This window comes from Camelus ferus, chromosome 7 (assembly GCF_009834535.1).
Source record: "Camelus ferus isolate YT-003-E chromosome 7, BCGSAC_Cfer_1.0, whole genome shotgun sequence".
Classification (NCBI taxonomy): Eukaryota; Metazoa; Chordata; class Mammalia; order Artiodactyla; family Camelidae; genus Camelus; species Camelus ferus.
In genome coordinates this window covers 65,920,597-65,946,682 of record NC_045702.1, presented here as the reverse complement: position 1 = coordinate 65,946,682, position 26,086 = coordinate 65,920,597, and the positions used below count along the sequence as shown (strand labels likewise).

General features: G+C 35.0%; 1 protein-coding gene across 2 annotated transcripts in view; it reads right to left on the bottom strand.

The window, feature by feature from the left end:
- The window catches only part of SLC25A40 (solute carrier family 25 member 40), a 34,807-nt gene extending 8,839 nt beyond the window's left edge, over positions 1 to 25,968 (bottom strand). Inside the window, exons 1-9 of one of the 2 annotated variants that reach the window (XM_032484065.1) lie at positions 25,772 to 25,968; positions 17,381 to 17,449; positions 15,918 to 16,038; positions 14,630 to 14,689; positions 12,766 to 12,872; positions 4,278 to 4,345; positions 2,437 to 2,561; positions 1,595 to 1,768; positions 83 to 192 (exon numbers count right to left, since the gene is read on the bottom strand). In XM_032484065.1, the coding sequence (XP_032339956.1) occupies positions 83 to 192; positions 1,595 to 1,768; positions 2,437 to 2,561; positions 4,278 to 4,345; positions 12,766 to 12,872; positions 14,630 to 14,689; positions 15,918 to 16,014 (741 nt within the window). In that variant the 5' untranslated portion in view covers positions 16,015 to 16,038; positions 17,381 to 17,449; positions 25,772 to 25,968. Of the gene's footprint in view, positions 1 to 82; positions 193 to 1,594; positions 1,769 to 2,436; positions 2,562 to 4,277; positions 4,346 to 12,765; positions 12,873 to 14,629; positions 14,690 to 15,917; positions 16,042 to 17,380; positions 17,450 to 25,771 lie in introns of both variants that reach the window. The other variant, XM_032484064.1, reaches the window with a different exon arrangement.
- Between the last annotated feature and the right edge of the window lie 118 nt (positions 25,969 to 26,086).

Here is a 26,086-nt window from a genome sequence, read left to right as displayed (position 1 = left end):
AAATGCTTCATAATATTCTGTTCTTTTTTAGTAAGACAACTATCATTATTCTGGAATATTAATGACAAAAGAATAAACTTACAGAACCAGATAGTGCCCCTGAAGTAAAGTTGATCATAAATGTTGGTTCATGTAAACCAGATTTTGCACACAACCATTTCTTTAAAACTTCATAGTTATACCAGTACATTGCTATAAAAACAGAGAATAAAATGAACACATATTTAGGAATGAAATATAAACTTTAAAGAAAATATCTGAGGTTATATATTAAAGGAGGACAGATTCTAGCCTTCACACCTTGCTTTCTGCTTAGACTCATAAATGATAAAAATTAAGTAGTGATCACCACTGGGGATGTGACAACGGAGATGGATATACGTGGTTTCATGACTTTAAAAACTGCAATACTGTAATTCATATATTGAAGTGGTAACTTCACAGATGTTCATTTTATTAGTACATTTCATAATTTACATCTATGTTACTTTTTAGATATCAAATATATAAGTACAATTTTTTAAAAAAGAATTAGTTTAGGAATCCATGATGTTTCTAACAGCATAACTGAACACAAAAGGTTAAAGAAAAATACTAATGGGAAGGAAAAGATAAAAGAGATGTGAATGAGAGTCCAAGAAAAGGAATAACTCAAAGGGAAAAAGAAAGAGGAATACAAAGGTTCTTAATAATTATTTCTTCCAGGTTTTAAATGGAAAATTCTGAGATTTACAAGAGAAATACTATTGAAGTATGCACGTTATACAAGTTATTTGTTAGTTTTGCATTTCTTTTTCATGATTTTCTCCCTTTTCATAATTCAGTGATTAGCACAATTTCCTATTTGATTTATAGTGCTTTATAGGTCACTCATTTTTTTTTAATTGAAGTATAGTTGATTTACTATGTTGTGTCAGTTTCAGGTGTACAGCAAAATGACTCAGTTTTTATATATATATGTATTATATACATTTATATATACCTTTAAATATATTAATATATATTAAATATTAAAATATATATTTTAAATATTCTTTTCCATTATAGGCTATTACAAGATAGTGAATATAGTTCCCTGTGCTATATAGTAGGTCCTTGTTTTTAATCTATTGTGTTATCTGTTAATCCCAAACTCCTAATTTATCATTCTCCTACCCATTTTCCCTTTGGTAACCACAAGTTTGTTTTCTATGTACAGGACACTCATTTAATGGAGGAGATTTTTATCTTTAATTGAAAAAAGTAGGAGTCAATATAATTCACAGGTGGTCTTAAACGTATAATATCTTGATTTGTAGTACTTTAGTTATTTTACTAATTATAACCTATTTAGAATAATTTTAAAGGTAGTTTGAATTATCTAAATATGAATACACACACCAATTAATGTTTAAAAAGAAATTAAACACAGAGAAAACTGGGCTTGAATTAGAAACTATTCAATCAATAAAGACTAAACAATATCTGAGAGCCCAACACTAAACTAGGAGTGTGTGGTCATTAAAGAAGATAACTTACCAATAGCTTTAAAGGGTTTAACATTTAGCTGATTTAAAAGTGATATATAAGCAGATATTAGTAAGATAAATCCTACCTGAGAATGGGACATCTCTAAGAACAGTAGGAGCCCAGCCCCTCCAGAGGGAAGTCCAACCGTCTTCAGAAACTTTCTTCCTGACAAATTGATGCAGTTCCTCAGAAGAAAACTTCTTAGACTGCATCTTGGTTCTAATCAATTCTAGAGGACTTATTACAGTTACTGCACCAACTATACAAACAAGCAAATATAAGAAAACAAAAACAAAGTCATGTACGATGAAAACACACATGCAAAAATGAATATTTCATGCATTTTATATTTTAAACTTTTATTCTGAAATGTCTGCAAATCTTAAAATCAAGAATCTAATGATGCCAACGTATTGGCATAGATTTTTTTTCCTTAATAAAATTATTTCACATACTCTACTCTTTTAGGTTTTAACTCTTTCAGAAGCAGTTCCAGGAATATTATACACCAACTAGGACTACTACAAACCTCACTTCCACTGCACAAAGAAGAATGTCCTATTGTACAGAGGCAAATCTGCTGCTGATTCAACTCTGCATCTCAAAGTCTCTAAGGAAAATTATTAAAGACTTTGGCATCAATTTGACATCAATCGGATGTCATCCTAAAATCTAGAATATGAAGTCTACTACCTCAAATTTAAAATCTCTGTCCAAGATTTGACAGGCATAGGCTGATACCATCTCATTCTGATGGCAATCATCATATGATATGACTTCTAGAGTATTAACAAATTAGTACAAAGTACAGTGCAAAATATATCTTCACCAATACTCTATATTTTAAATAAATTCTTTATGAATGTCAAGATTTAAAAAGAAGCTTTAAACAAATCAAAGTGGAAATATAGTAAACTTATTACTCACATCTGGCCATAATTCCAGCAACAATTGGTATGCAGCTTTCATTTTCTCCTAATTTAGATCTCAGAAGAGCTGTTAATTGATCATAGCAGGTAAAATAAATAACTGTGGCAGGAACAGCCATCACTCTGTTAGAAACACAAACAAAAAGATTTAGAAAAAATTATCAAAGGGCTTAAATGTATTCTTAAATTACTATTAAATATAAGCTAAACTCCTCCTATTTTATATAAGCTGAAAACCATAGCAAATCAGCCATGAAATCAATTTTTCTTTTATTTTAAAAATTGTCAAGTGTTTAACTTGGTAGGCATTCAAAAAGATGTAAAATAGGTTTCTGCTCTCCAGAGGTTTACATTCGAGTTGAGAAGACAAGTTACAGAGCACCTGGTCAGGTCATAAATAGGAAAAGACAAATGAAGATACTTCTCAATCTCCTTGACTTACTCTGTCTGTTTCTGGTCTCCCAGATCTTCCTTCCCAACTACATTTACCATAACGTGAAGTATAAAGTACAAGCACAATTGTAAAATACTTTTGAAGTATGGATCATATATCATACCTGTTTATAAGTGAAAATAAATTGCAATTAATGTCATCAGAATCATATAATACTAGAGTTTTGAGGAAATTCCAATAACATATTCTTTCAAATGAAAATATCAAGACGATATTATTAATTAAACACAAAGTTGCAGGTACTGTCTTGTCATAAGTACTAAAGCAACAAGAAACCAGTCTGTGTTTATGGTCTAACCAAAAGACACTGACAGATCACATGTGGGAATGACTAATGTTCTACAGTGAAGTGTGATGATGAGAATTTAGGAATAGGACTGACTGCTGCTCTTCGATCTGCCACTAACCTTAGGCACTATTTAGAATATGTGCTCAAAGCAGACTAATTTGCTCCATAAAATGATAAACTAGAAAGAAACAAGGCAGAGAAAGGCAACGTATTACTTGGGATTTTTACATTCAGCCCTAATAGCTTCTATTAATTCATACATAATAGCTAGTTAGTAGAAAATTAAAATTATCTGGGAGGTATACGTATCATTATACCTTATTTTAGTAAATTATTTTAGTAAAATAAAAAGTCAAATGGACATCAAATTCTTAATTTCTGAACATGAAAAAAAAAATATGCTCGTGCATTAAAGACTTAACACAGCAGGCCTGGTTGCTCAAATCTTCTATATCTTCAAGAGGGCCTATTTGCATGCTTGACCTCTGGTCATCTCTAAGGAGTTTAGCCCTTGGAATATTCCCTATAATAAGGTTTATCTATATGTCTGGAGCCTTAAAACAACTTGTCTAGGTTGATTTGTTCAAATGTGATTTTTGGTAAACATCTGCTTTTCTTTTGGGGGTTTGGAGTTTTGGTGATCACAGCTGGTCATAAACACTGCACCAACGTCATCAACCCCCAATATAAGCCCTGGACTCTGAGATTCCAGTGCTCTGAAAGGGGGACACGGCGCGTCCTGCTGCAGTTCAGTGCTCGGAGAACAAGCGCATGCTCTGCGATGTCGTGAGGGTGAACTCTGGATCTCAGGATGCCTACGCCTGCTCAACTGTTGTGCCTTTCCCCCTACTGATTCTGCTCTGTGTCCTCCTGCTGTAATAAACCACAGACGTGAGTATAACCTTCTTTAGGTCCTGTGAGTCCTTCCAGCAAGTCATCAAATGTGTGGGTAGTTGAGAGATTCACAAAACAATGTTCTAGGAAATGAAAAAGTTCTAATATTAAAAATGCATGATTTTGTCCAAACAAGCTGATTATAAGGCAAAACAAAACCACCACCACCATTTAGTAAGAAAAATATTAAATTTCAACTTACAAGGTGGGAGGAAGGCCACTCCACAAGGATTTAATGCCCTCATTTCGAATGATTTTCAAAAAGGCATCCTAAAATTATAATAGAAAAGTGGTCAAAATATATACCCAAAAAAGTTTATAGTGGTATTTTATTGGTAATTTGTTTCTTTTAAGCATTTATTTCTAGAATATAAGCTTCTCACAGATTTATGTATGTCCATTCTTTAAAAAGAAAAAAAGGAATTTCCCTCAACTTTCAAGCACAAGTAAAGCATTTCTGGATGATACTTCCTACTTACTGAATAAAAGGTGTATTACTCAGCTTTGGACTGTCCTACTTACGACTTAGAAGCATGTTTTTCAAAGATTATTATAAAAAGGAAGTGGAGGAATGGCAGAGAATTGGTTAGCTTTAACTCTCCTGACCAATTATGAAATCTGAGAAAATATTATTTAAACCTAATATCTGAATCTCTGGAGAAGAACTTAAAGCCAGCTAGAGCGAAGTTTACTGTTAAAAGACAAAGTGCAATGAGTGAGATTTGCTAATTTACAGCATTTTGCCTAGTGGGAGTTGCAAGGAAAAGCACATTTACTTGCTTGAGATGGCAAAGACAGAGTTCAGGCTGGTAGGCTAATCAGAAAGTTAGGGGGGAAATCCTGGGGAAAAGGCAACAGAGGACATAAGCCCTCAAATTTGCAGACAAAATCTGCCACAAAACATGGCTCACCACGAAATTATGCAACCCCAGGAGGAGTAAACAAAGTTCTGGCAACAACAAGCAAACAAAAACACCCAGCAGCTAAAGGCTGGGCGGGAATTTCAGGTACAGCCCACCAAAGGTGAGTGGTGAAGTTTGAATCCAGCCAAACTTAACTGCCTTCTAGAACAAAACTGACCCTTCAAAAGAAAAGAAAAAAAAAATCCAGAGCCTTTACAATGCATTTGTCATAATGTTCACTATCCAATCAAAATTCATTAGACATAAAAAGAAACAAGAAAAAGTGTCCATACTCAAAAAAAAAGTAGTCAACAGAAACCAACAGAGAAGGATTAAGATGACGCAATCAACAGATGAGACCTCGAAAGCAGTTATTATAAACATGTTCAAGAACTTAAAAGATGATATATGAATAATGAATGGACAAATTTGGAATTCAGCAAGGAAACAGTTACTATAAAAAAGAACCAAATGAAAATTCTAAACCTGAAATGAAAAATTCACTATGTGGGCTTAACAGCAGAATGGAAACAGCATAGAGTTACTGGAGTTGGAGACAGAACTGACTAAATCTGAAGAAGGAAGAGAAAAAGAATGAAGAAAAAGGAACAGAGGCTCAGAGACCTGAGGGTAAGTATTAAGTGGTATATAATACAAGTTTATCTGGAGTCATAGAGGAAAGGAGAGAGAATGGAACAGGAAGTTACCTGATGAAATGATGGCTAAAAAGTTTCCCAAATTAGTGAAAGATATCAATTTACAGAGTCCCAAATCTCAAGAAATCCCAAGCTGAATAAAAACAAACACTGAAAAAAAAAAAAACCAGTAAAGAAAAATAACAAAATACATGTAGAGAAAGAACAATAAATGCAGGACTAACTTCTCATTAGACCCATGAAAGGCCTAAAGACAATGTAATGACATATTTAAGGTGCTGGGGGGAGGAGAGGGAAACTAAGCCAGAATTCTATATGCTGCCAAGTACACTTCAAAAATGCTTTAAAAAGACATTTCTGCAGAACAAAAACTGAGAGAATGTGCTGTCAAAATACTTTCACTCAACCTGAAAAACGTTCTTCAGGATAAAGGGTCATGATGCCACATAGTAACTATGATCTTCAAAAAGGAAGTAAGGGAGAAATGGTAAATATGTCATTACATATAAAACATATATTCCTCTCCTTTTTCTTTTTAACTACTTTAAAAGACATAAGACCATTTAAATAAAAATTCTAATAGTGAACTGTGGAATCTGTAATGTACAAAGACGTACTAAGGAAGAGGAAGGACTGAAGGGTGTCAGAACTGTAAGGGGGCTGCGATTTTACTCTACTTGCAAGTTAGGAGCTCAGCCTGCCATGGTATCATGAGAGCTGGTAAAGACCAAACTCTGTGGGGTGAGAGATAAAGAGGTTTATTACTGACAGCAATAGCAGTACCCAAAATGTCAGCATTTTGGTGCCTGTTTCCTGAGTCCCAATTTACACAGGGCAATGTGAAGATGGCTAGATAACACCTGAAGACACCGTGGACTGCATTACAGGAGAGGCAATCTGATCTTAGGGAATCCAAATCCTTCGTAACCGGCAGTAAGGATGCGTTTCCCTTGCTCTAGAGGGAAACACTGTATCATCCAAGGTCATCCACTATACAAACATCCTTGAAGAGATGGTCAGGAACGAAGGGCAGGCAGTGCCATGCTCACAACATATGCAGAAATATGAAACACTTTAGGAGAACTCTCTCCCTAGAAATGGGATAGAGGAATCAAAGTGATACTATTACAATTCAAAAAATCAAAAAAATAAAAATAAAAATAAAAAATGAAAGAAGAAAACAAAAACAAAGGGAGCAATTAGGAAAAAAAACACACAAAGATGGTAGATTTACACTACAACACATGAAGAATTGTATTAGAGGGCTAAATTTTCCAATTGAAAGTCATCACATCAATAGGGCTCCTGTAAAAAACAACAGAGGATCACAGCTAAAAGAATCTCAAGCCTCAGATCCTATCTGAAGAGTTTCCAGGAAAACACAAAGAAAATGGGCAAGACAAAAACTAGGACACTTGAGAAATTTTAGTCTCTGACAACACAGCTGTAACAAGAAGTAAATATAGGTTAAGGTCTAACTTGATAAACTTAAAACCTCACATTAAAGGTCTATCTACCTCAGTTTTTAACCCAATACAACACGTCCAGCTTTCAAGAAAAAGAATTACAAAACATGCTAAAAGGAAAAAAAAAAAAAACGTCTGAAGAAACAAAGCAAGCGTCAGAACGAGACTCAGATATGGTAGAGATTCTGGAATTATCAGACTGGGGATTCAAAATAACATAACGAATGTGCTAAGGGTCCTGACAGTAGTATCAGAGGAGGAGTACTGGAGAGTCAGGACTTTCACCATTACCCACCAGTAATGAGACCACCTCACCAGTGTCAGTGGGAATCACAAGGGGAGTCAGAAGTTCCACTTCCACTGTCTTAGTCTGTTAAGGCTGCTGTAACAAAACACTACAGACTGGGTTGCTTAGAAATAGATCGATTTCTCACAGTTCTTGAGGCTGGAAGTCCAAGATCAGCATGCCAGCAAGGTCAGATGAGGGCTCTACTCTGGGTCTCAGAGTTCTCATTGTATCCTCACACGGCAGAAGGAGCAAGGGAGCCCCCTGGGGTCTCTTTTCCAAGGGTGTCTTAGAAAAGAGGTCCCTGCCCTCATGACTTGATCAACTGCCAAAGGCCCCACCTCCTAAAATAATTTCACTGGACATTAGGCTTTCAACATATGATTTTGCCGGGGGCACAAACATTCAGACCGTACTGTCCAACAATGAAGACGGCCCTCCCACTCTGTGTGCCAGTGGAGGCTGAGTGAGGAACCTGGGCTTCCAGTCTACTCTGCAGTAACAAGGTGGCACCTCTCTTCCTCTGAGTTAACAGTATCAAAAAGGCCAGCGAAAATAGAATGTTTAAATGAGATTCAGAGTCTCATAACACAAAACTCAAAATTTCCTCATTTCAGTTAAAAATCACTTGTCATTTTAAGAAGCAGAAAGATGTAAAACTGAATGAAAAGAGGTAATAAGTAGACACCAACACAGAGAGATAAGGAAATTAGAATTATCTAATAAAGATTTCTAAATAGTCAACATAAAAATAATTAAATGATCACTTAAAACATATCCAAAACAAATGAAAAATCAGGAAGCTTCAGCAAAGGAATAAATACACAAAAACCATACAGATTAAAATGGAATTCTAAAAAACGTTCAAATAATGCAGAAAAAGTCAGGAAAACAAGACAGAAATTGAAAACAGAACAAAGAGAAAACAAAAACAAAAAAGAAATGGAAGGCTTAAACTCTAACATATGAGTAACTTCATTAAATATAAATAGTCTAAATACAATAATTAAAAGGTAAAAACCCACAGAGCAGTTTAAATAACATGATTCAATTATTGCTGTCTACAAGAAATTTCAATTATATTGATTCACTCAAGTTAAAATTAGTTGGGGGGAAAAACAAAACAAAACCAAAAGCCTGTCTACTAAATAGAAGACATTTTGCAAATGATATATCCAATAAGGGGCGAGTATCCAAAATATACAAAGAACATATACAACTGAACATCAAGAAAACAAACAACCTAATTAAAAAATAGGCAGAGAACCTAAAAAGACATTTTTTCCAATGAAGACATACAGATGGCCAACAAGTACACGAAAGGATGCTCCACACCACTAATTATCAGGGAAATGCAACTCAAAACCACAATGATATCTCACACCTGTAAAAATGGCTATTATACAAAAGACAACAAATAACAAGTGTTGGCGAGGATGTGGAGAAAAGGGAACCCTTGTGCACTGTTGGTGGGAATGTAAACTGGTGCAGTCACAAACTGAAAACAATATGAAGCTTCATTGAAAAATTAAAAATAGATGTACCATATGCAATTCCATTCCTGGGTATTTATGCAAAGAAAACAAAAACACTAATTCAAATTAGGCACCCTATGTTCACTGAAGCATTGTTTACAATAACCAAGATATGAAAGCAACCCAAGTGTCCGTCAATATAATGGATAAAGAAGATATGAGATATAGATACCTATCTATCTATGGGTATATTGGTAGAAAATGGAATATTACTCAGCCATAAAAAGAATGAAATCCTGCCATTTTTGACAACATGGATGGACCTAGAGGGTATTATGCTAAGTGAAATTATTTAGACAGACAAAGACAAATACTGTATGATTTCACTAATATGTGGAATCTAAAAAACAGAACAAATGAATAAACATTTCATTTTAAACAGAAACAGAGTTACAGGTACAGAGAACAAACAGGTGGTTGCCAGAGGGGAGGAGGTTGGGGTGAGGAAAGAAATAGGTATGAGGGAGATTAAGAAGTACAAACTTCCAACTACAAAGTAAATGAGTTAAGGGGATGAAATGTACCTTATGGGGAACACATACAGTGAATAACTGTGTAATATTTTTATATGGTGACATACTGTAACTAGAATTATTATGGTAATCATTTTGATATGTGTACAAATTCATACGGAAATTTCAAATCACTATGTTGTATAACAGGAACTAACACAGAAGGCCAATTATACTTCAAAAACAAACAAACTTATAGAAAAAGAGATCAGATTTGTGATTAACAGAGTTGGGGGGTGGGGAAAGGGTGAACTGCATAAAGGTAGTCAAAGGTCCAAACCTCTAGTTATAAGATAAATACTAGGGATGTAATGTATAACATGATAAATTTACTGCTGTATGTTATATGTGAAAGCTGTTAAGAGAGTAAATCCTAAGAGTTATTAGCATAAAATTTTTTTCTTTTTAATTTTGTATTTGTGAGATGATGGATGATTATTGTGATAATCATTTCATGATATATGCATGTCAAATCACTATGCTATACACCTTAGACTTATACAGTACTGTGTGTCAGTTATATCTGGAAGAAAGAAAAAAAACAGATTTGAACAGTCAACACAGGAAATATGTCATTTCTTTCCAAATAGATATGCAGGTTTAACATAATTCCTAGAAAAACCTCAGCAAGATTTTTTGTAGATATACACAGGAGTATTTTAAAATTTATATGAAAAGACAAAGGAATCTTCAGAAATAGCTAAAACTACATTGAAAAAGAAAAACAAGAACAAAGTGGGAGAAACTAGTCTACCTGATTTCAGGACTTTCTATATAGCTACAGTAATTAAGACTGTGTGGTACTGATACAGGTAATAGACAAATAGATAAATGGAACAGAATAAACAACCTAGAAATAAATCCACACAATATGCCCAAGTGATTTCTGACAAAGATGCAAAAGCATCTTAATGGAGGAAAGAGAGCCTTTTCAACAAACGCAACTGAACAAGCACAGGTTAGAACAACAAAAATAATGAACAAACATACTCATACATTATATAAGAATGACTCAAAATGGATCAAGGACTTTAAAAAACAGGAGAATATATTCAGATCTAAGGGTAAATAAAAGTTCTTAGATTTTATACCAAAAGCATGATCTATAAAGAAAAAATACACTGGACTTCATCAAAATTAAAAATTTTACTCCATGAAAGACCCTGTTTAAGAAGATAAAAAGACAAGTTAGAGAGTGGGAAAATATTTACCAACCACCCATTCAACAAAGGACTAGTATCTAGATTATATAAGGAGTGCTCAAAACTTAACAGTAAAAATATATACAGTTCAATTAGAAAATTGGCAAAAGATATGAAGGGTCATTTCACTGAAGAGGATATACTGATGGCTAATAGCATATGAACAGATATTCAACATCACTAGCCATATGCAAATTAAAACTACAGTGAGATATCACTATACATTTATCATAATTGCTAAAATAAAAATAGTGACAACACCAAATGCTAGCGAGGATGTGGAGAAATTAGTCATACATTCCCACTAGGAATCTAAAATGGTACCATCAGTCTAGTAAACAGGTTGGCAGTTTCTTACACCATACACATGCAACTACCATATGACCTAGCAACTGCATTCCTGGGCATTTACCCCAGAGAAATGAAGACTTACAGTGATATTAAGATCTATAATAAGAAATATACGTTTTGGCCTTAATCCATGGTTCCTCGCACACAGTTCCTGAAACTCATAATTTCCTAATGATAAAGAGCAAAGGAAGCATATCTTGTTAATAATTTTTGGTCTTTTGTCCTTAGTCCTGAAATAGCTCCAGAGGATAGAGGTGAAAGTACTCGTAACAAGGCCCTTTCAACCACACTTCAGTTTATGTTAATCAGGTGACTTTGGGAAAGGCCCTGGAAAACCACAAGACAGGGGCTGGATGCCAAGGGGAACCAACTACTTGACTAGAGGGTTGGAACTTTTGGTCCCACCCCCTTTCCCTACCCCAGTCCTCAACCTCAGGGGCTCTGAGAGGGAGGAGTTAAGTAGAAGCTGAGCCAATCACCAATGGCCAGTGATTTAATCAATCCTGCCTATGTAATGCAGCCTCAGTAAAAGTCCCTAAAGTATAGGATTTGGAAGCTTCCAGGCTGGTGAACACATGGAGGTGCTGGGAGAATGACACTTAGAGACTGCCTTGGAAGTGCCACACCCCTCCCCTAAAGTCTTGCCTTATGCGTCTCTTCTATCTGGCTGTTCCTGAGTTGTATCCTTTCATGATACACTGGTAATCTAGCAAGTAAACTGTTTTCCTGAGTTCTGTGAACTGTTCTAGCAAAGTATCGAACCCAAGAAGGTGGTCATGGGAACCTCTGATTTACAGCTAGTCCATCAGAAACACAGGTGATAATTGGGACTTGTGACTGGTATCTGAAGTGGGAGCAGACTTGTGGGACTGGGTCCTTAACCTGTGGGACCTGATGCTAACTCCAAGTAGATGGTGTCAGAAATGAGTTAAATTGTAGAATACCCAGTTGGTGTCCACTGGAGAATTGCTTGGTATGGGAGAAAAACCCCACATATCTGGTTCAGAAATGTAAGGGGAGTGTTCGGAGAGAAAAACAGTGAGTAGTTTTTTCTTATACTTTCACATACAAACCTGTGAATGAATGTATGCAGTAGTTTTATTCAGAGCCCAAAACTGGAAACCACCCAGAAAACAGACTGTGGTATATCCATACCATGGAATACTACTGAGTAATAAAAAGGAACAAACTACTGATACATTCACAACTTGGATGAATCTTTAGATAATTATGCTAAGTGAAAAGTGCCAATCCCAAAATGTTATATATGATTGTTATATAGCATTCCTGAAATGACATTATATAAATAGAGAACAGATTAGTGGTTGCCAGAAAAGGGAAATAGGAAGGATCTTTGTGGTGACTGGAACTGCTCCGTATCTTCTTCCCTGTATAGATGTCAACATCCTGGTGGTGGGACTGCACTTATCTTGTCACATGTTACCACCAGGGGAAACAGGGAAAAGGTACATGGGGTCTGTCTGTATATTTTTCTTAAAACTGCACATGATCTCAAAATAAAAATGTTTTTTAAAAATCAACTCCCCCTTTTTTTTCCTATGTAAGTAAGCATGAAGAGATGAAAATAAAGTTAACAAAGAGTTAAAAGCAATAAAGTACTTCCCCTTTCCTGCTTCACTGTCCATCTTTTAATTGTGGATAAATGTGCTAACTACATGGTGAACTTCTTACTCTCCTGCAATCATTAAATCTTTCATACATAACAGTAAATATAAGAATGGAAAACATACTGTGATGATAAATAATTTAATCTCTTTACCAATGTTCCCTTGAAACGTCCTGGCTTCTTATACCATACTTTGTTGCCTTCCTCTTCACAGACACATAGATGATCCATGAGTCCATTACTATATAGAAAACATTTTCCTACCAAAGAAGATTGCAATAGTCAATGATTACTTCACACAACTGTATTATTTCTACAGATGAACAAACTGGAAGTACGATGAGCAGACTAAGAAATCATGAAAAGACACATAACCTTGTCTTCACCTTTTAGGATGAAACAGAAATAATTTGATTTGCTTAATGACATAGCACTGGGCTCTCAACTCACACTGGTGAAAAGCAACTGAGTAAGTTAGGGATTTCCGGACTGTAGTCAGCAAATGCATACAGAAATAAATTCTTTTAGGTTAGTGAAGGAATGGAGAGGGAAGATAAAGGAGGAAAACCTGTTTTGAAAAGAGAACATAAGTGTATGTCTTCTCTGGCCAGAAGAAAACTCTGTGGTATGTAAGGGAGCTTCAGACAAAAAATACATTATGATATCTAATGTATATCTGCAAGTCACTAAGAGAGCAGATCTTAAAAGATCTCATTACAAGAAAAAATTATTAACTAGTGAGGTGATAGATGTCGACTAAATTTATTGTGGTAATAATTTTTCAAGAGATACATGTTATCAAACCATTCTACTGTACACCTAAAACTAGTACAATGTTATATATCGATTATATCTAGTAGAAAATAATGCTATGCTTTGTCCCTCTCTCTGTATTTATACTGCTCAGTCTAGATATTCATCAGCTCCCTCCTAATTCGCTACAACTTTCTCTAATAACAATTCCTTCCCATTATTGTATTTGTTCGTGCTGCCAAAACTGTCTTCTCTATTTGGCCATATATTTTCTGTCAGTTTCACAATACTATTAGTCTAACTTTAATGTACTGGAAACTACCTTCCTTTTCAGTCTCTTCCTACAGGTCCACCTGTCCTTCACTCATCCGAAATAATGCCTGTAGTGCTCTCCATCTCACCGCCATGCATTCAACAGGGGCATTTTTGTCAGAGCTAACTTTCTTATAGTCCAAGCAGTCTGTTTTCTGCTATTTAAACATGTTTAAACTAATATTATCTTTATAAAACTGTAAAATATTGATCAAGGAATTGCTATTTTTGCCCATCTAATAAAAATGTAACTACTCTCCTCAAAGTTGACATAATTTACAAGGTCCAGCAACTAACCAAGCTGCTTGATAAAATGATGAATGTCCTATCACTATTCAAGCAACAACTGGATGACTGTTGGATGAATATTCTAGGGTGGGTGCAGCACTTAGACTAAAGGAGGAAGCTAGATTCTAAGGTTCCTTACACGTATAATTCTGTTCCTGCTTGTGAGGCATGTACTCAAATATAAAATCGTCCTCTGCTTTCATGAGTAGACTCATAAAAGTGTTACATATGTGCCACATATACACACACTCACACAGGCAGTTGACCCTTGAACAATACGGGTTTGAATGGTGAAGGTCTACTTATATGCAGATTTTTTTCAGTAGTAAACACTACAGCACTACACGATCTACAGTTGCGTGAATCTGAGCATGAGGGACTGTGAATACTGAGGACCTGTGGGCATCAAGGGTCAACTATAAGTTATAGGCAGACTTTCAACTGCATGGAGGATGGGCGATGCTAACCCCCTTCATGTTCAAGGGTCAACCTGTATTTGTTTTCTGCTTCATCATGGACAACTAAGAGCCAAAAAAGTTTCTGCGTGAGGATCAAGGTATCAATTTTATAAAATTGACAAAAAGAGAATATTATTCAAACAAAAATGAATGCAGTGGCATTCAAAAATCTAACATAACATTTTCAGGGTAACTAGAATACACACCTTTGGAGAATGGGTTGTTTTGGGCTTGGAGTCGAATTTTAACAACATCAAAAGGTGTCACTGTGAAGATACAGAAATTTCAATTAACAAGTGATACCTGTAAATTGTACAGATGTTTGTCCAAAGAATACAAACTACATCAAATGATACCTTTCCTCATAACTATATAATGGGTAAGATTATTTATCTTTAAGTGGTTTTGAGTGTTAACATTCTAATTTTTTGCCTATGAATTTTGTTTAAAGAGGACCAATGAGAAAATGTAATTACTTCTCTCACAAGTTCTAAACTCTCACTTATAATATTTCTACAATTATAATTCTATTAGCATTAAAACTAAAATATTAGCATTTATAAGAAAATGTTATCTGACGTAAAGAATAGAAGTTCCAAAAGTCTATTTAAATATCTGAGAATAGCTCTGTATTACAACTAATCAATAATCAAACAACATAAGTCTTCCTAATCTGTTAAATTCACCTGTATCAAATAAAAACTACAGATGCAAATTTGAGTAAGCTAGCCATAAATCATCCTTACTACCATGTTCTGTTACTCCACTGGGAACAGTACAGCAAAGGAAAAAGGTTTAAACTTGCATGCTATTATTTCCTCATCTGAGAAGAAGGAGGTCACATTAGAAGATCTCTACGGCCTTAACAACCCTAGAGGTCTGACCTGAAGGAAGATACTATACTCTAAAGCAATCAGCTTAGTTTGTTCTAATGATATGCTATCTTATTTAAATAAACTAGCCAACTCATAATCATTAAAATGCTAAACTGCCACCTAACTATGTCATTTGGCTGCATCTATTAAGAAAGTCATTATAAAACAAAAATGTGGTCCAGAGAAATTTAAGCAATTCACAGTTACTAAAAACAAAGTAAAACATAATTTGTATTTGTTGCTACTATAAGGTGCCCAAATTCTCTGTATTTTTCATTATGCTAATATTTTATTCCATCTTCTTACTTTTTATTTAAAAAAAGGATAACAGAGTCATAAAAATTTAACATTGATAGGGACTTCAAAGAACTCCTGATCTAAGCCCCTAACTTCGCAGACGAAAAATGAAGTAGAGAGAAAGGGCTATCCTAAAGTGCATTCACCCTGAGAATGGCAAAGCAAGACTAAAGTTCTAGTCTCGATTCTCTGTCAAGAGTTCTTTTCATGTTATCATGATGTAGCATGAATGATAATACTATCATTATTTCACAGACAGCAAAACTCAAACGGAACCTGTGATTAATTCAGTTATATAATCTACATCATAACATTCCTTTACCCATCAGCGATGTCAGTATAGCTCCAGTACAAGAGGCAAGCATTTGTTGAAGAGGTGTCACTTTGATAACTGGTGGTCCCTCTGCCTCAGGATCCATATTTTTAACTAATAGAAGAAAAATCTGCTAAAGAAAAGCAAGATGTAAAAAAAAAAGTTTAATGAAAAACATCCTCAAAATTAACAGCTAAAAGGTAAACAAACTATAAAAACAATAATCAGTTTTACTATCAAAGCACAAGTTGTTGACCACTTTCAAAAATAAATATATGAATTTTATATAAAAAGGCACTAAAAAACTCTCATTAATAAAACACGTTCTCTGATCTTCCAAAAATTGTAATGTACTTCAGCTAAGCTATGTGAGCAGCATCACATTTGTAACACAGTTAATAGAGCATTAAGAAAACAAACTCCGGCCAAGTAACAGAATGAAAGCAGCTGACCAACAAGGCTCAGAATCTGAATTTAGGCTCAAAAGAACTATTCAGATACTCTAATCTAGTATAGAGATATCAGCAAATATAGCACTACTTTTATTGCATATCAAACACTGTTGCAAAATAAAATTAAAACACATAACCTTCATAAGAAGCATTATCTTAGAAAACTTCAGTGAGAAAAGCAACATATACCTATAAACTTGTTCAAAAATAACCAGTCAATAACATATGGGGATCATCTTTCCATGTCTATGTACACAAAAGCACATACATGTGTATGTATAATATGTGTATACATGCACGCAGGCAGATTACATCTAACTAATCAAATATATACAAACATTTGCGTATCTGTGTACATGCATCTTTTTTAAAGACAAAATAGGTTAATACTATTCATACTGTTTAGCAGCTAGCTCTGATACTTAAAAATATATTATAGACATTGTGTCAATAAATACAGATTTACATTATCATTTTTAATGCTTGTGTGGTTTTGAATCATATTTATTTAATCAGCCTTATATTATTAGATATTTAGGTTATTGCCAATTTTTCATTAATTCATTAATTTCATAAACGCTCATATAAATATCCTTATACATACATCTTTTTGTGGTGTTCCTACAACCACTATAGAAAAAAAAGTAATATTGCTAGGCTAAGATAAAAACTTGAGACAAATTACCAAAATGGTTTCCAGAAAGACTGGACCAATTCATATTTCCATTGGCAACATATAAGTTCCTATTAGCCCAAAAATTCACCAAACGCTCTCTCATACTACACATCATTTTTTTTCCTGAACCATTTGAAAGTAGGTTGCATACATCACACACTCTTCATCCTAAATGCCTCAGAATATTCCTATATAAATCATAATACAATTATCAAATTGAGGAAACTTAATGTTGATAAACAATCTACAGTTCATTTTCCAATTTTGTCAATTATCTCAATAATGACCTTTATAAAAATGAATGGTAGTTGTTTTATTTCTTTAGACTTTTATTATTTACCTACCGGGTTTAAGACTTTTCCTCAACTCTATGTTCCAATACTTTATTGTTTGTAACATCAGTCGCTGAAAATCTGTAGTGAAAAAAGAAAGTAATGTCTTATCTTTTCACACAGGAAAGGGATAACAAGCCTAAAGGAAAAGAGTATATAAAAGACTTTAAAATGAATCAGTGAATATTTATTAAATATTATTTACTTATTTTATTAAATATTTCTATTAAGTGCTTTGAGGAATATGAAAAGCATTCAATGAATGTTATCATTAGAGTTATGAAAATATTTTCACAAAAAATCTTCATATTATCCCAGTAAAAACAGACAATTCTAAACCTGAAAGTACTGACCAATCTTACTATCACTGGGATTTGAACAACTAGTTTCTGTGAAACTTATAGGAAACTCAGAGACTAAAGTAACATGGTAAAGGTGGCCACAACATAAAAGAAGGTGTAACACTCTGGTCTACAGGACTATTGTCTTAGTTTCTTCAACAAATGACAGTAAGGTGGGGAAAAAGGTAGCATTTTCTTCTAGGAGTTTTATAATTTCAGGTTTTACAATTGAAGTCTTTAATCCATTTTGAGTTGATTTTGTATTCAATGTAAGATAAGGGTCAAAATTCTTAATATAGCCAAATTCATCAATCTTTTCCATTATAGATAACACTTTTTTTGTGGTTTCTTTAAACAATCTTTCCCTATTCAAAAGTTCAAAAGATATTCACCTATATTTTCTCCCTAAAAGTGCTAAACTTGCTATTGACAAATTTTGAGTCCTTAATCCATACAGAAGTTTTTTTAATAGCATGTGAAGTAGGGATCCAATGTCATCTTTTTTCACGTGAAAATAGATGAATACTTTATCCAGCTCCAATTATTAAATAATCCTTCTTTTCTCCTTTAACCCAACATACTATTTGGTCATAACTAAGTTCTATTTCTGTGTGGAACTATTTCTAGTCTATCTACTCTATTGGTCAACTATCCATCCTTAAACCATACCACACTGTATTATTATTGTGTCCTAATTAGTCCTTATATTTGGTAGAAAAAGTCCATTCTCCCTGTTCTTCTCCTTCAGAAGTGTCATGGTTACTCTCGGCCCTATGATCCATCATATAAGTTTAAAGATCATCTTACCTTGTTCCTTGAAAAACCTCTTTGGGATTTTTGATTGGAATTGAATTGAATCTATAGATAAATCTGGAGAGAATTACTATCCATGAATACCATCTATTCCTTCATTTATTCAGGTCTTCCTTAATGTTGTTCTGAAAAGGTTTAAAATTTGTCCTATAGAGACACTGCATATTTGTGGCAGATCTAACTCTAGGTACCTGGTAATCTCTAACACTAATATAAACAGTGTCTTTCTTTTAATTACACATTCTCTCTGTTGTAAGCACATGCCACTGATTTTGTGTATTAAAACTTATACCCCGTCAACCTTGCTAAAAAAATCCTCTATTATTTCTAATTATTGACTTTGAAACTCTTGAGTTATTTACGTAGAAGTGAATGTTGTCTGCAATCAATGACTTGGATTGCACCCATTCCTAATCATCATGCTCCAGTTTAATTTTCTCACTGCACAGGCTAGGATCTTCAAGACAGTATTAGACAAAGAATGGTGGAAATGAGTATCATTGTTCTATTCCTGAATTTAAAAAGAATTCTTCTAAGATTCCCCATTAGGATGATGTTTGCTCTAGACTATTTATTTATTTATTTATTTATTTATTTATTTCATTCATTCATTCATTCATTCATTCATAAATAATAACTCTTCATCACTTTAGGAATTTTCTTTCCAATCCCTATAAAGACTTTCTTTCCTTCTTTCTTTCTTCTACTCCAGTTTTAGTGAGGTCAAAGTGACATGTAAAATTGTAAGATATTTAAGATACACACCATGGTGATTTGATAGATGTATATACGTTGTGAAAAAAATACCTTCTATCTAGTTAATCAGCACATCCATCACCTCACATACTTATCCTTTTTTTGGTGAAAACATTTAATTTCTACTCTCTCAGCAGATTTCAATTATATAACACAGTGTTATCAACTACAGTCACCATATGGACATTATATCCTCAAACCATATTCATCTCATAGCTGAAAAGTTGTATCATTTTACTAAACTCTTCCTATTTCCCCACCCCCTGGCCCCTGACAACCATTTTTCTATACTCAGTTTCTGTGAGTTTGATTTTTTCTTTTTAAGAGTCCACGTACAAGTGATACTATGCAGTATTTGTCTTTCTGTCTCGCTTATTTCACTCGGCATAACGTATAGGTTCATCCACACTGTCATAATGGCAGAATTTTCTTCTTTCTTATAGTTGAATAACATTCTGTTCTATCTATCTATATCACATCTTCTTCATTTTCTTTATTTCTTTCTTCACAACTTTATTGAGGATTAACTGACATACAATAAACTGCATACATTTAAAGCTTACAACTTGATAAGTTTTGACCACCTGTGAAACCATCACTAATAAACAAAATGAACATAACTGGCATACTCATTAGTTTCCTCCTGCTCCTTTGTTACTGCTACTTCCCAGCACTCCTCCTCCACGCACTGAAGCAACTAATGTTCTTCTGTCACTATACATTAGTTTGAATTTTTGAAAATTTCACAAGAATGGAATCATACAGTATGTATTACTTTTCTTCTGGCATCTTTCATTTACTATAATGCTTTTGGTACTCATTCACATTATTGTATGTACTGGTACTTGGTTCTTTTCTATTACTAAGTAGTATTTCACTGTATAGCTATACTATAGTTTCTTTATCCATTCACCTATTGATGGAAATTTGGATTATTGCAAGCTAGGGGCTAGTACAAATAAGGAGCTACGAATATCCAAGTTTAAGTCTTGAGTAAATACATAGAAATAAAATGGCTGGATCAAAAAAAAAAAAAAAGAAAGAAAGAAGAAGAAACTATAGTCTGTCCACAAGAGACAAATGCAAAGGTGGTTCAACCTGTGAAAATCAATCAATGGAATTCACCATATTACTCAGATGAATGGGGAAAAAAACACATGATCAACTCAGTTAATACAGTAAAAACTGATAAAAATCCAACACCTTTTCATGATACAAACATTCGACAATGTAGGAAAAGAAGGGAACTTCATCAACATGGTAAAGGGCATGTAAGAAAAACCCACATATAACATTATACTTAACGGAGAAACTGAAAGCTTTCCCCTAAATTCAGGAAGAAGACAAAGATGTCTACTTTCTCGCATCATCCTGGAAGTTCTAGGTAGGGCAATTAAGTAACTAAAAACAAACAAAGGCATCTACATTTGAAAAAAAAGAAGTAAAACCATCTCTATTCACAGATGACATGATTTTAATATCTTGAAAATTCTAAAGAATCCACCAAGAATACCTACCAGAGCTAATAAACAAATTAAGCAAGGCTAGAGGATATAAGATCAACATATAATCATCAGTTGTAATTCTATACAACACTTAACAGTCTGAAAATGAAATTAAGAAAACAATTCCACCCGAGTATAATTTTATAGTTGGCCTCCTGATCCCCTGTATCCGAGGTAGCACAGATTCAAATAACTGTAGATCAGGTAGTACTGTAGTACATATTTAATTAAATAAAATCCACGTATAATTGGACCCACAAAGTTCAAACCTGTATACAATAAAAATTACAAAACATTGCCGAAATAAACTAAGGAAGACATAAATAAGTGAGAAAACATCCTGTGTTCATGGATAGGAAACCATAATATTGTTAAGATGGTCATATTATACAAATTCAATGCAATCACTCTCAAAATTCCAACTGCTTTTAACCAACAAGCTGATCCTAAAATTCATACGAAATTTCAAAAGACCCTGAATAACCAAAACAGTCTTGAAAAAGATGTACAAATTTTGGAGGATTCAGACTTCTCAATTTCAAAACTTACTAAAAGGCTACAGTAACCAAAACAGTGTAGAAGCAGCCTAAGGATAAACATACAGATCATGGAACAGAATTGAAAGTCCTGAAAATCTATGGTCTATGGTTAACAGATTTTCAACAGTCTTTCCAAGAGATGCTGCTATGATAAATGAATATCCACATGTAAAAGGATGATGTTGGACCCTTAGCTCACACCATGTACACAAATTAATTTAAAATGGGTCAAAGGCCTAAGCTAAAACTATAAAACTCTTAGAAAATGAAGTAAAGCTAAATGATCTTGGATTTGGCAACAGGTTCTTAAATATGACACCAAAAGTACAAGAAACAAAAGAAAAACATAAATAATATTAGATTTTATCAAAATTTAAACCTTTTGTGAATCAAAGGACATTATCAAAAAAGTGAAAAGACAAGCCACAGAATTGGTGAAAATTTTGCAAATCTATCTGATAAGAGTCTAGTATACAAAATCCTTCAGAACACTTACAACTCAGTAAGAAAGAGACAAAAGCCCAATTTAAAAATGGACAAAGGACCTGAACACTTATCAAAGGTATACTAATGGCCATGAAAATATGCTCAATGTTACTATATGATCCATCAATTCCAAGAAAAATAAAAAGATATGTCCACAAAAAGACCTACATATAAATGTTCACAGCGTTATTCATACCACTCAAAATTAGAAACAACCCAAATACCCATTAACAGGAGATGGATAAACTGTTGTTTATTCACACAATGGAATACTACTCAGAAATAGAAAGGAATGAACTATCGATACCTGGAGCAACATGGATGAATCATAAAAATATTATGTTCGACAGAATAATTCAGATGCAAAGCATATAATTACATGATTCCATTTACATGAAGTTGAAATACAGGAAAAAATATTTATTAATTAAAAGTCTGAAGGGTGGTTACCACTGGTAGGAGAAGGGAGATTGGAAGAAGGAATGAAATAGCCTTCTGAGGTGACCGAAAAGTTCTTTATTTTGATGGAGGTGATAATTACATGGATACACATATTTGTTAGAACTCATCAATCTGTTTGCTTTAAATGGGTGCACTTTATTGTATGTGGATTATTAAAAGTATTAGAAAAGTTTTAAATTTGCAGTGATGAGACGTATATAGAGGTCTTATGGTAAATCAATCGTACTGGGCCTGGCACATTGTAGGTGCTTACTCAATATAGAAGGAAAGAAAAAAGCAACAGAGGTAGGTAAATTGTTTCATAGTCATGGTCAAATATGTATTCTGTAATATCCTAAAGGAATTTACAATCTAGTTTGGAATGTAACACAACCTCTGAACCAACTCATTATCCTTAACAGCTCCTATGGGTCCCACAGCAGCCACTGACTTAACACTGCCTCAGGGTGATTCATTCTCAAATTCTGAATCCTTCTGCCTGGCTTACACTCTGTTTTTGACTCTTCACTTAGGTTGTGTTCGAAGACTTAATACACTGAATTTTCCTTGGTTTCCCAGCTCACTCTCACCTGAGACATGAACTGCAGTGCCACTGCCATTAACTCACTCTCCTTTCATATGCTTAGCCTGAAAAACTAAGAACTTAGCCTCAGAAAAACTTGAGGCTCTCCAGTTCACCGGGGTAGTAAGACTGCAAAATGTGAAAATTAATCAATAAAAATAGTAATGGAACACATTTCAGAAAACAATAGATCAACAGTTGGCAAAGCAATCAAACCGGACTCTTATTGAAGGCCCCAAACTAGCAGGATACAAAGGCTAAATCTAGGTTAGGCTTGCTATGAAAAGGAAAGAGGAACAACTGTTAGCCAAGTGGCGAGACTTAAGGAAGAGCAAGAGAAAAGGAAAGTGGTACTACAGGAAAATGAATAAATCCATTTGTTTAGACTCCATATATATATGAGGTAGTCTGAAAAAGCAGATTAGGCCTCATATGATAACCACAAATAGTTGTTGGGTAGACTGAGCAGAGATTATCTTAATTTACAGTTGATGATGAAAATGTAGCATAGCAAAGTTAATATCTGCTCAAGGTCAAACTACCTAGGAATAGATCTCATACTGAATGAAAGTCATTTTCTCATGATTCACAGCCAAATACTCATTTAATTAGACCACACTTCTGCTCATGTTCTCCAACTCTGCTTATTAGAATTCTTCAACCAACTTCTCACCATAAGTAACGCTGTACCCATTCATTTCTTCTTGAATGTATACCTTTCACCTGAAGCACATCTCAAGACATTAACATAATCCTATTCTCTTACCAATAGCTCTGATTATTCATGACAGTAAGGAGGTTTCTATGTTTATAGGCTGCAGATATATGACCACATCCTTTTTCTGTTGGCAACTAAAAGATACGAGTTCCAGTAATAATTTTTAAAAATTGTCCTTGGGTTACAGATCAGAAAATTTCCAACACTGTCCAGTAAAACAGACTTTCTGCTTATTCACAGCTTGACATTATCACCTACAGTGCAGTCAAGGGTGTGTCTAAAAGCCTAGGGTGCAACTCTGTTACAGTCCTTCCTCTTTATAGTAAGTAAGAGAGGTACCTTATCTTTCACTGGAATATAAAAGGGGCTTCCTGTTTTTATTTTCAACAAAAACATGTTTAAATCTTTCTCATATCCCCTAAGCTTTCAAAGACCCTATCTTCCCTTTCTATCTTTATAATTCCCTTACCACAACACATTTTCGGCAAGAGTACACTCAACCTGTCTCCACTTCAAGCCCATCGTTTTTAACTTAGTACTCACCTTAGCTAGCTACTGAAAGTCTCATTAAGGAACCAATGATATCTTAAATACCAGAACAGAAGGCCTATTTTTCAAGTCTTAGCCTTTTTGAACTCTTGAAGATGGAGTGGCTGGTGTAGAGTTCGCCAGAATGATAGATAGCACTTACTAAGTTCTCATTCTGTGCCAGACACCATACTAATCATGTTTTCAAAAACGTTTCACTTAATCTTAACAACATCTGAGAAGTGTTTATTACCCCCTTCTCACAGATTAACATTTAGGATCAAATTACCCAAAACCACAGTTAGTGAAGTCTGCATGATCCCATTGTTTGTAATTCTGTGACATTTGAATATTAGTTTCCAGTTCTCTTCCTAACACCGTGGCTTTTTCTCTCTCTCACTATTTCATCAACCTCTGCTCATCACTACTTCTCTTATTTCACATGCTCTCCTAGGCAATTTCATTTCCTTCCATGACTTTACATTCTAAATTAGTGTTTCTCAACTTTTTAAAACTTTCTATAAACATAAAAACCTTGTGTTTTCTGTAACTTATTTATTAACTTATTTTGAAAAGACTGTTTTTCCTAAATAGAAATTCTGATGTCGAATATGTGTGTTCAAACTATAGCTCTTCCTGTCTTTCAAGATGTGACAACCTCTCAAGCATCACCCCATGATGGAGAATCAGTGACTGGTCTGTATGATGTCTCTCAAATCTATCTATCTTCCCTCTCTTCCATTTCCTTCTCTCTCCCAGACATCTTTCCTGAATTACAGACAAATATTATGAAGTGTCTAATTATGATAGTTCCATGATCGTCTCCCCAGCCCTTCAAACAAAAGCCATCCATAGCAAAACTCTCATTTCCCTTAGCAGACCTGAACCATTTCTTTGTGTCCGTCATTTTGGCTAACAGTATTACAATCTACCCTTATCTCTGCTTTAAGGTAGCTATTTGTGAAACAGTGATATGGACACTAACTTTCCTGAGCTACTAAGTTAAAAATCAACCATTAAACAATGAGTGACTATCATTGTCAAGAGTTAAGGAATGCAAAGTAGTACAAGAATTAACCCTTTTTACTCCTTAAGATGTTTACAAGTAAAAACATAACAAAGTCAATTTGTGCGTGAAGCGTTTTCCCACTTGTAAAATAAAATTTAGTTCTCAAAACATTTACATTTAATCCTTACTACAAATCCCATTTTTACAGATGAAAAAACTGAGACTCAATGGGATTAGGTAATTTAACCAAAGTTTTACAATTGTAGGGGCCGGTTGAGACCCCAAATCCTAGACTTGAGATTTCAAATTCCCCATTCTTTCTGTTATTACGGAAATAAACTTCTATACAGTAAGACGAATATCGGTCTGGGCACAGCAAAGGTCAACAGAGCAGCGCACTCAAGTACTAAAAGGCACAAGGCGACCTGGACGCGCTCTAGGCCGGAGGCCTCCTGGCCCAACTCTCGCTCGGACGCGCTCCGTGCACTCTCTCCCCCGTAAATCTCCGTGCGGCCTGTCCCCAGCCGGCGGGGTGACAGCGGGAAAACCACGTTCTGCGACTTGGGGCGCGCTGAGCAGAGGCTGCGGCTGGCAACCCGCCCCGCCTAAAGCTGAAACCGGGCTCAGCCGCAGCCGCTGCGCCCCTAGCTGCCGGGACAGCCGACCTGCGGGAAACAAGCGTACCTGGTGGAGGATGCGGCTGCGGGGCAGGCGGTCCCCCCAACCTTAGAAGACGGGAGTGACCCTGGTGGCGGGCAGGGCCAGGCTGCGGCGCTAACTGCATTCACTACGTTTGGTTAACTCGGAGCCACAAGGACGCTTCAAGCAACACAGGGACGAGAAGCAGCAGGAAGAGTTCGCGGATCTGAAACCGAGAGGGCATCGCAATGGGGGAGGGGAGGGGAGGGGCGTGGCGCGAGCGAGGAGGCGGGGCGAGATGGGCGGGACGCGCAGCGCGAGGGGCGGGCAAAAGCGGGCTGGGCGCGCGGCGCGAGGGGG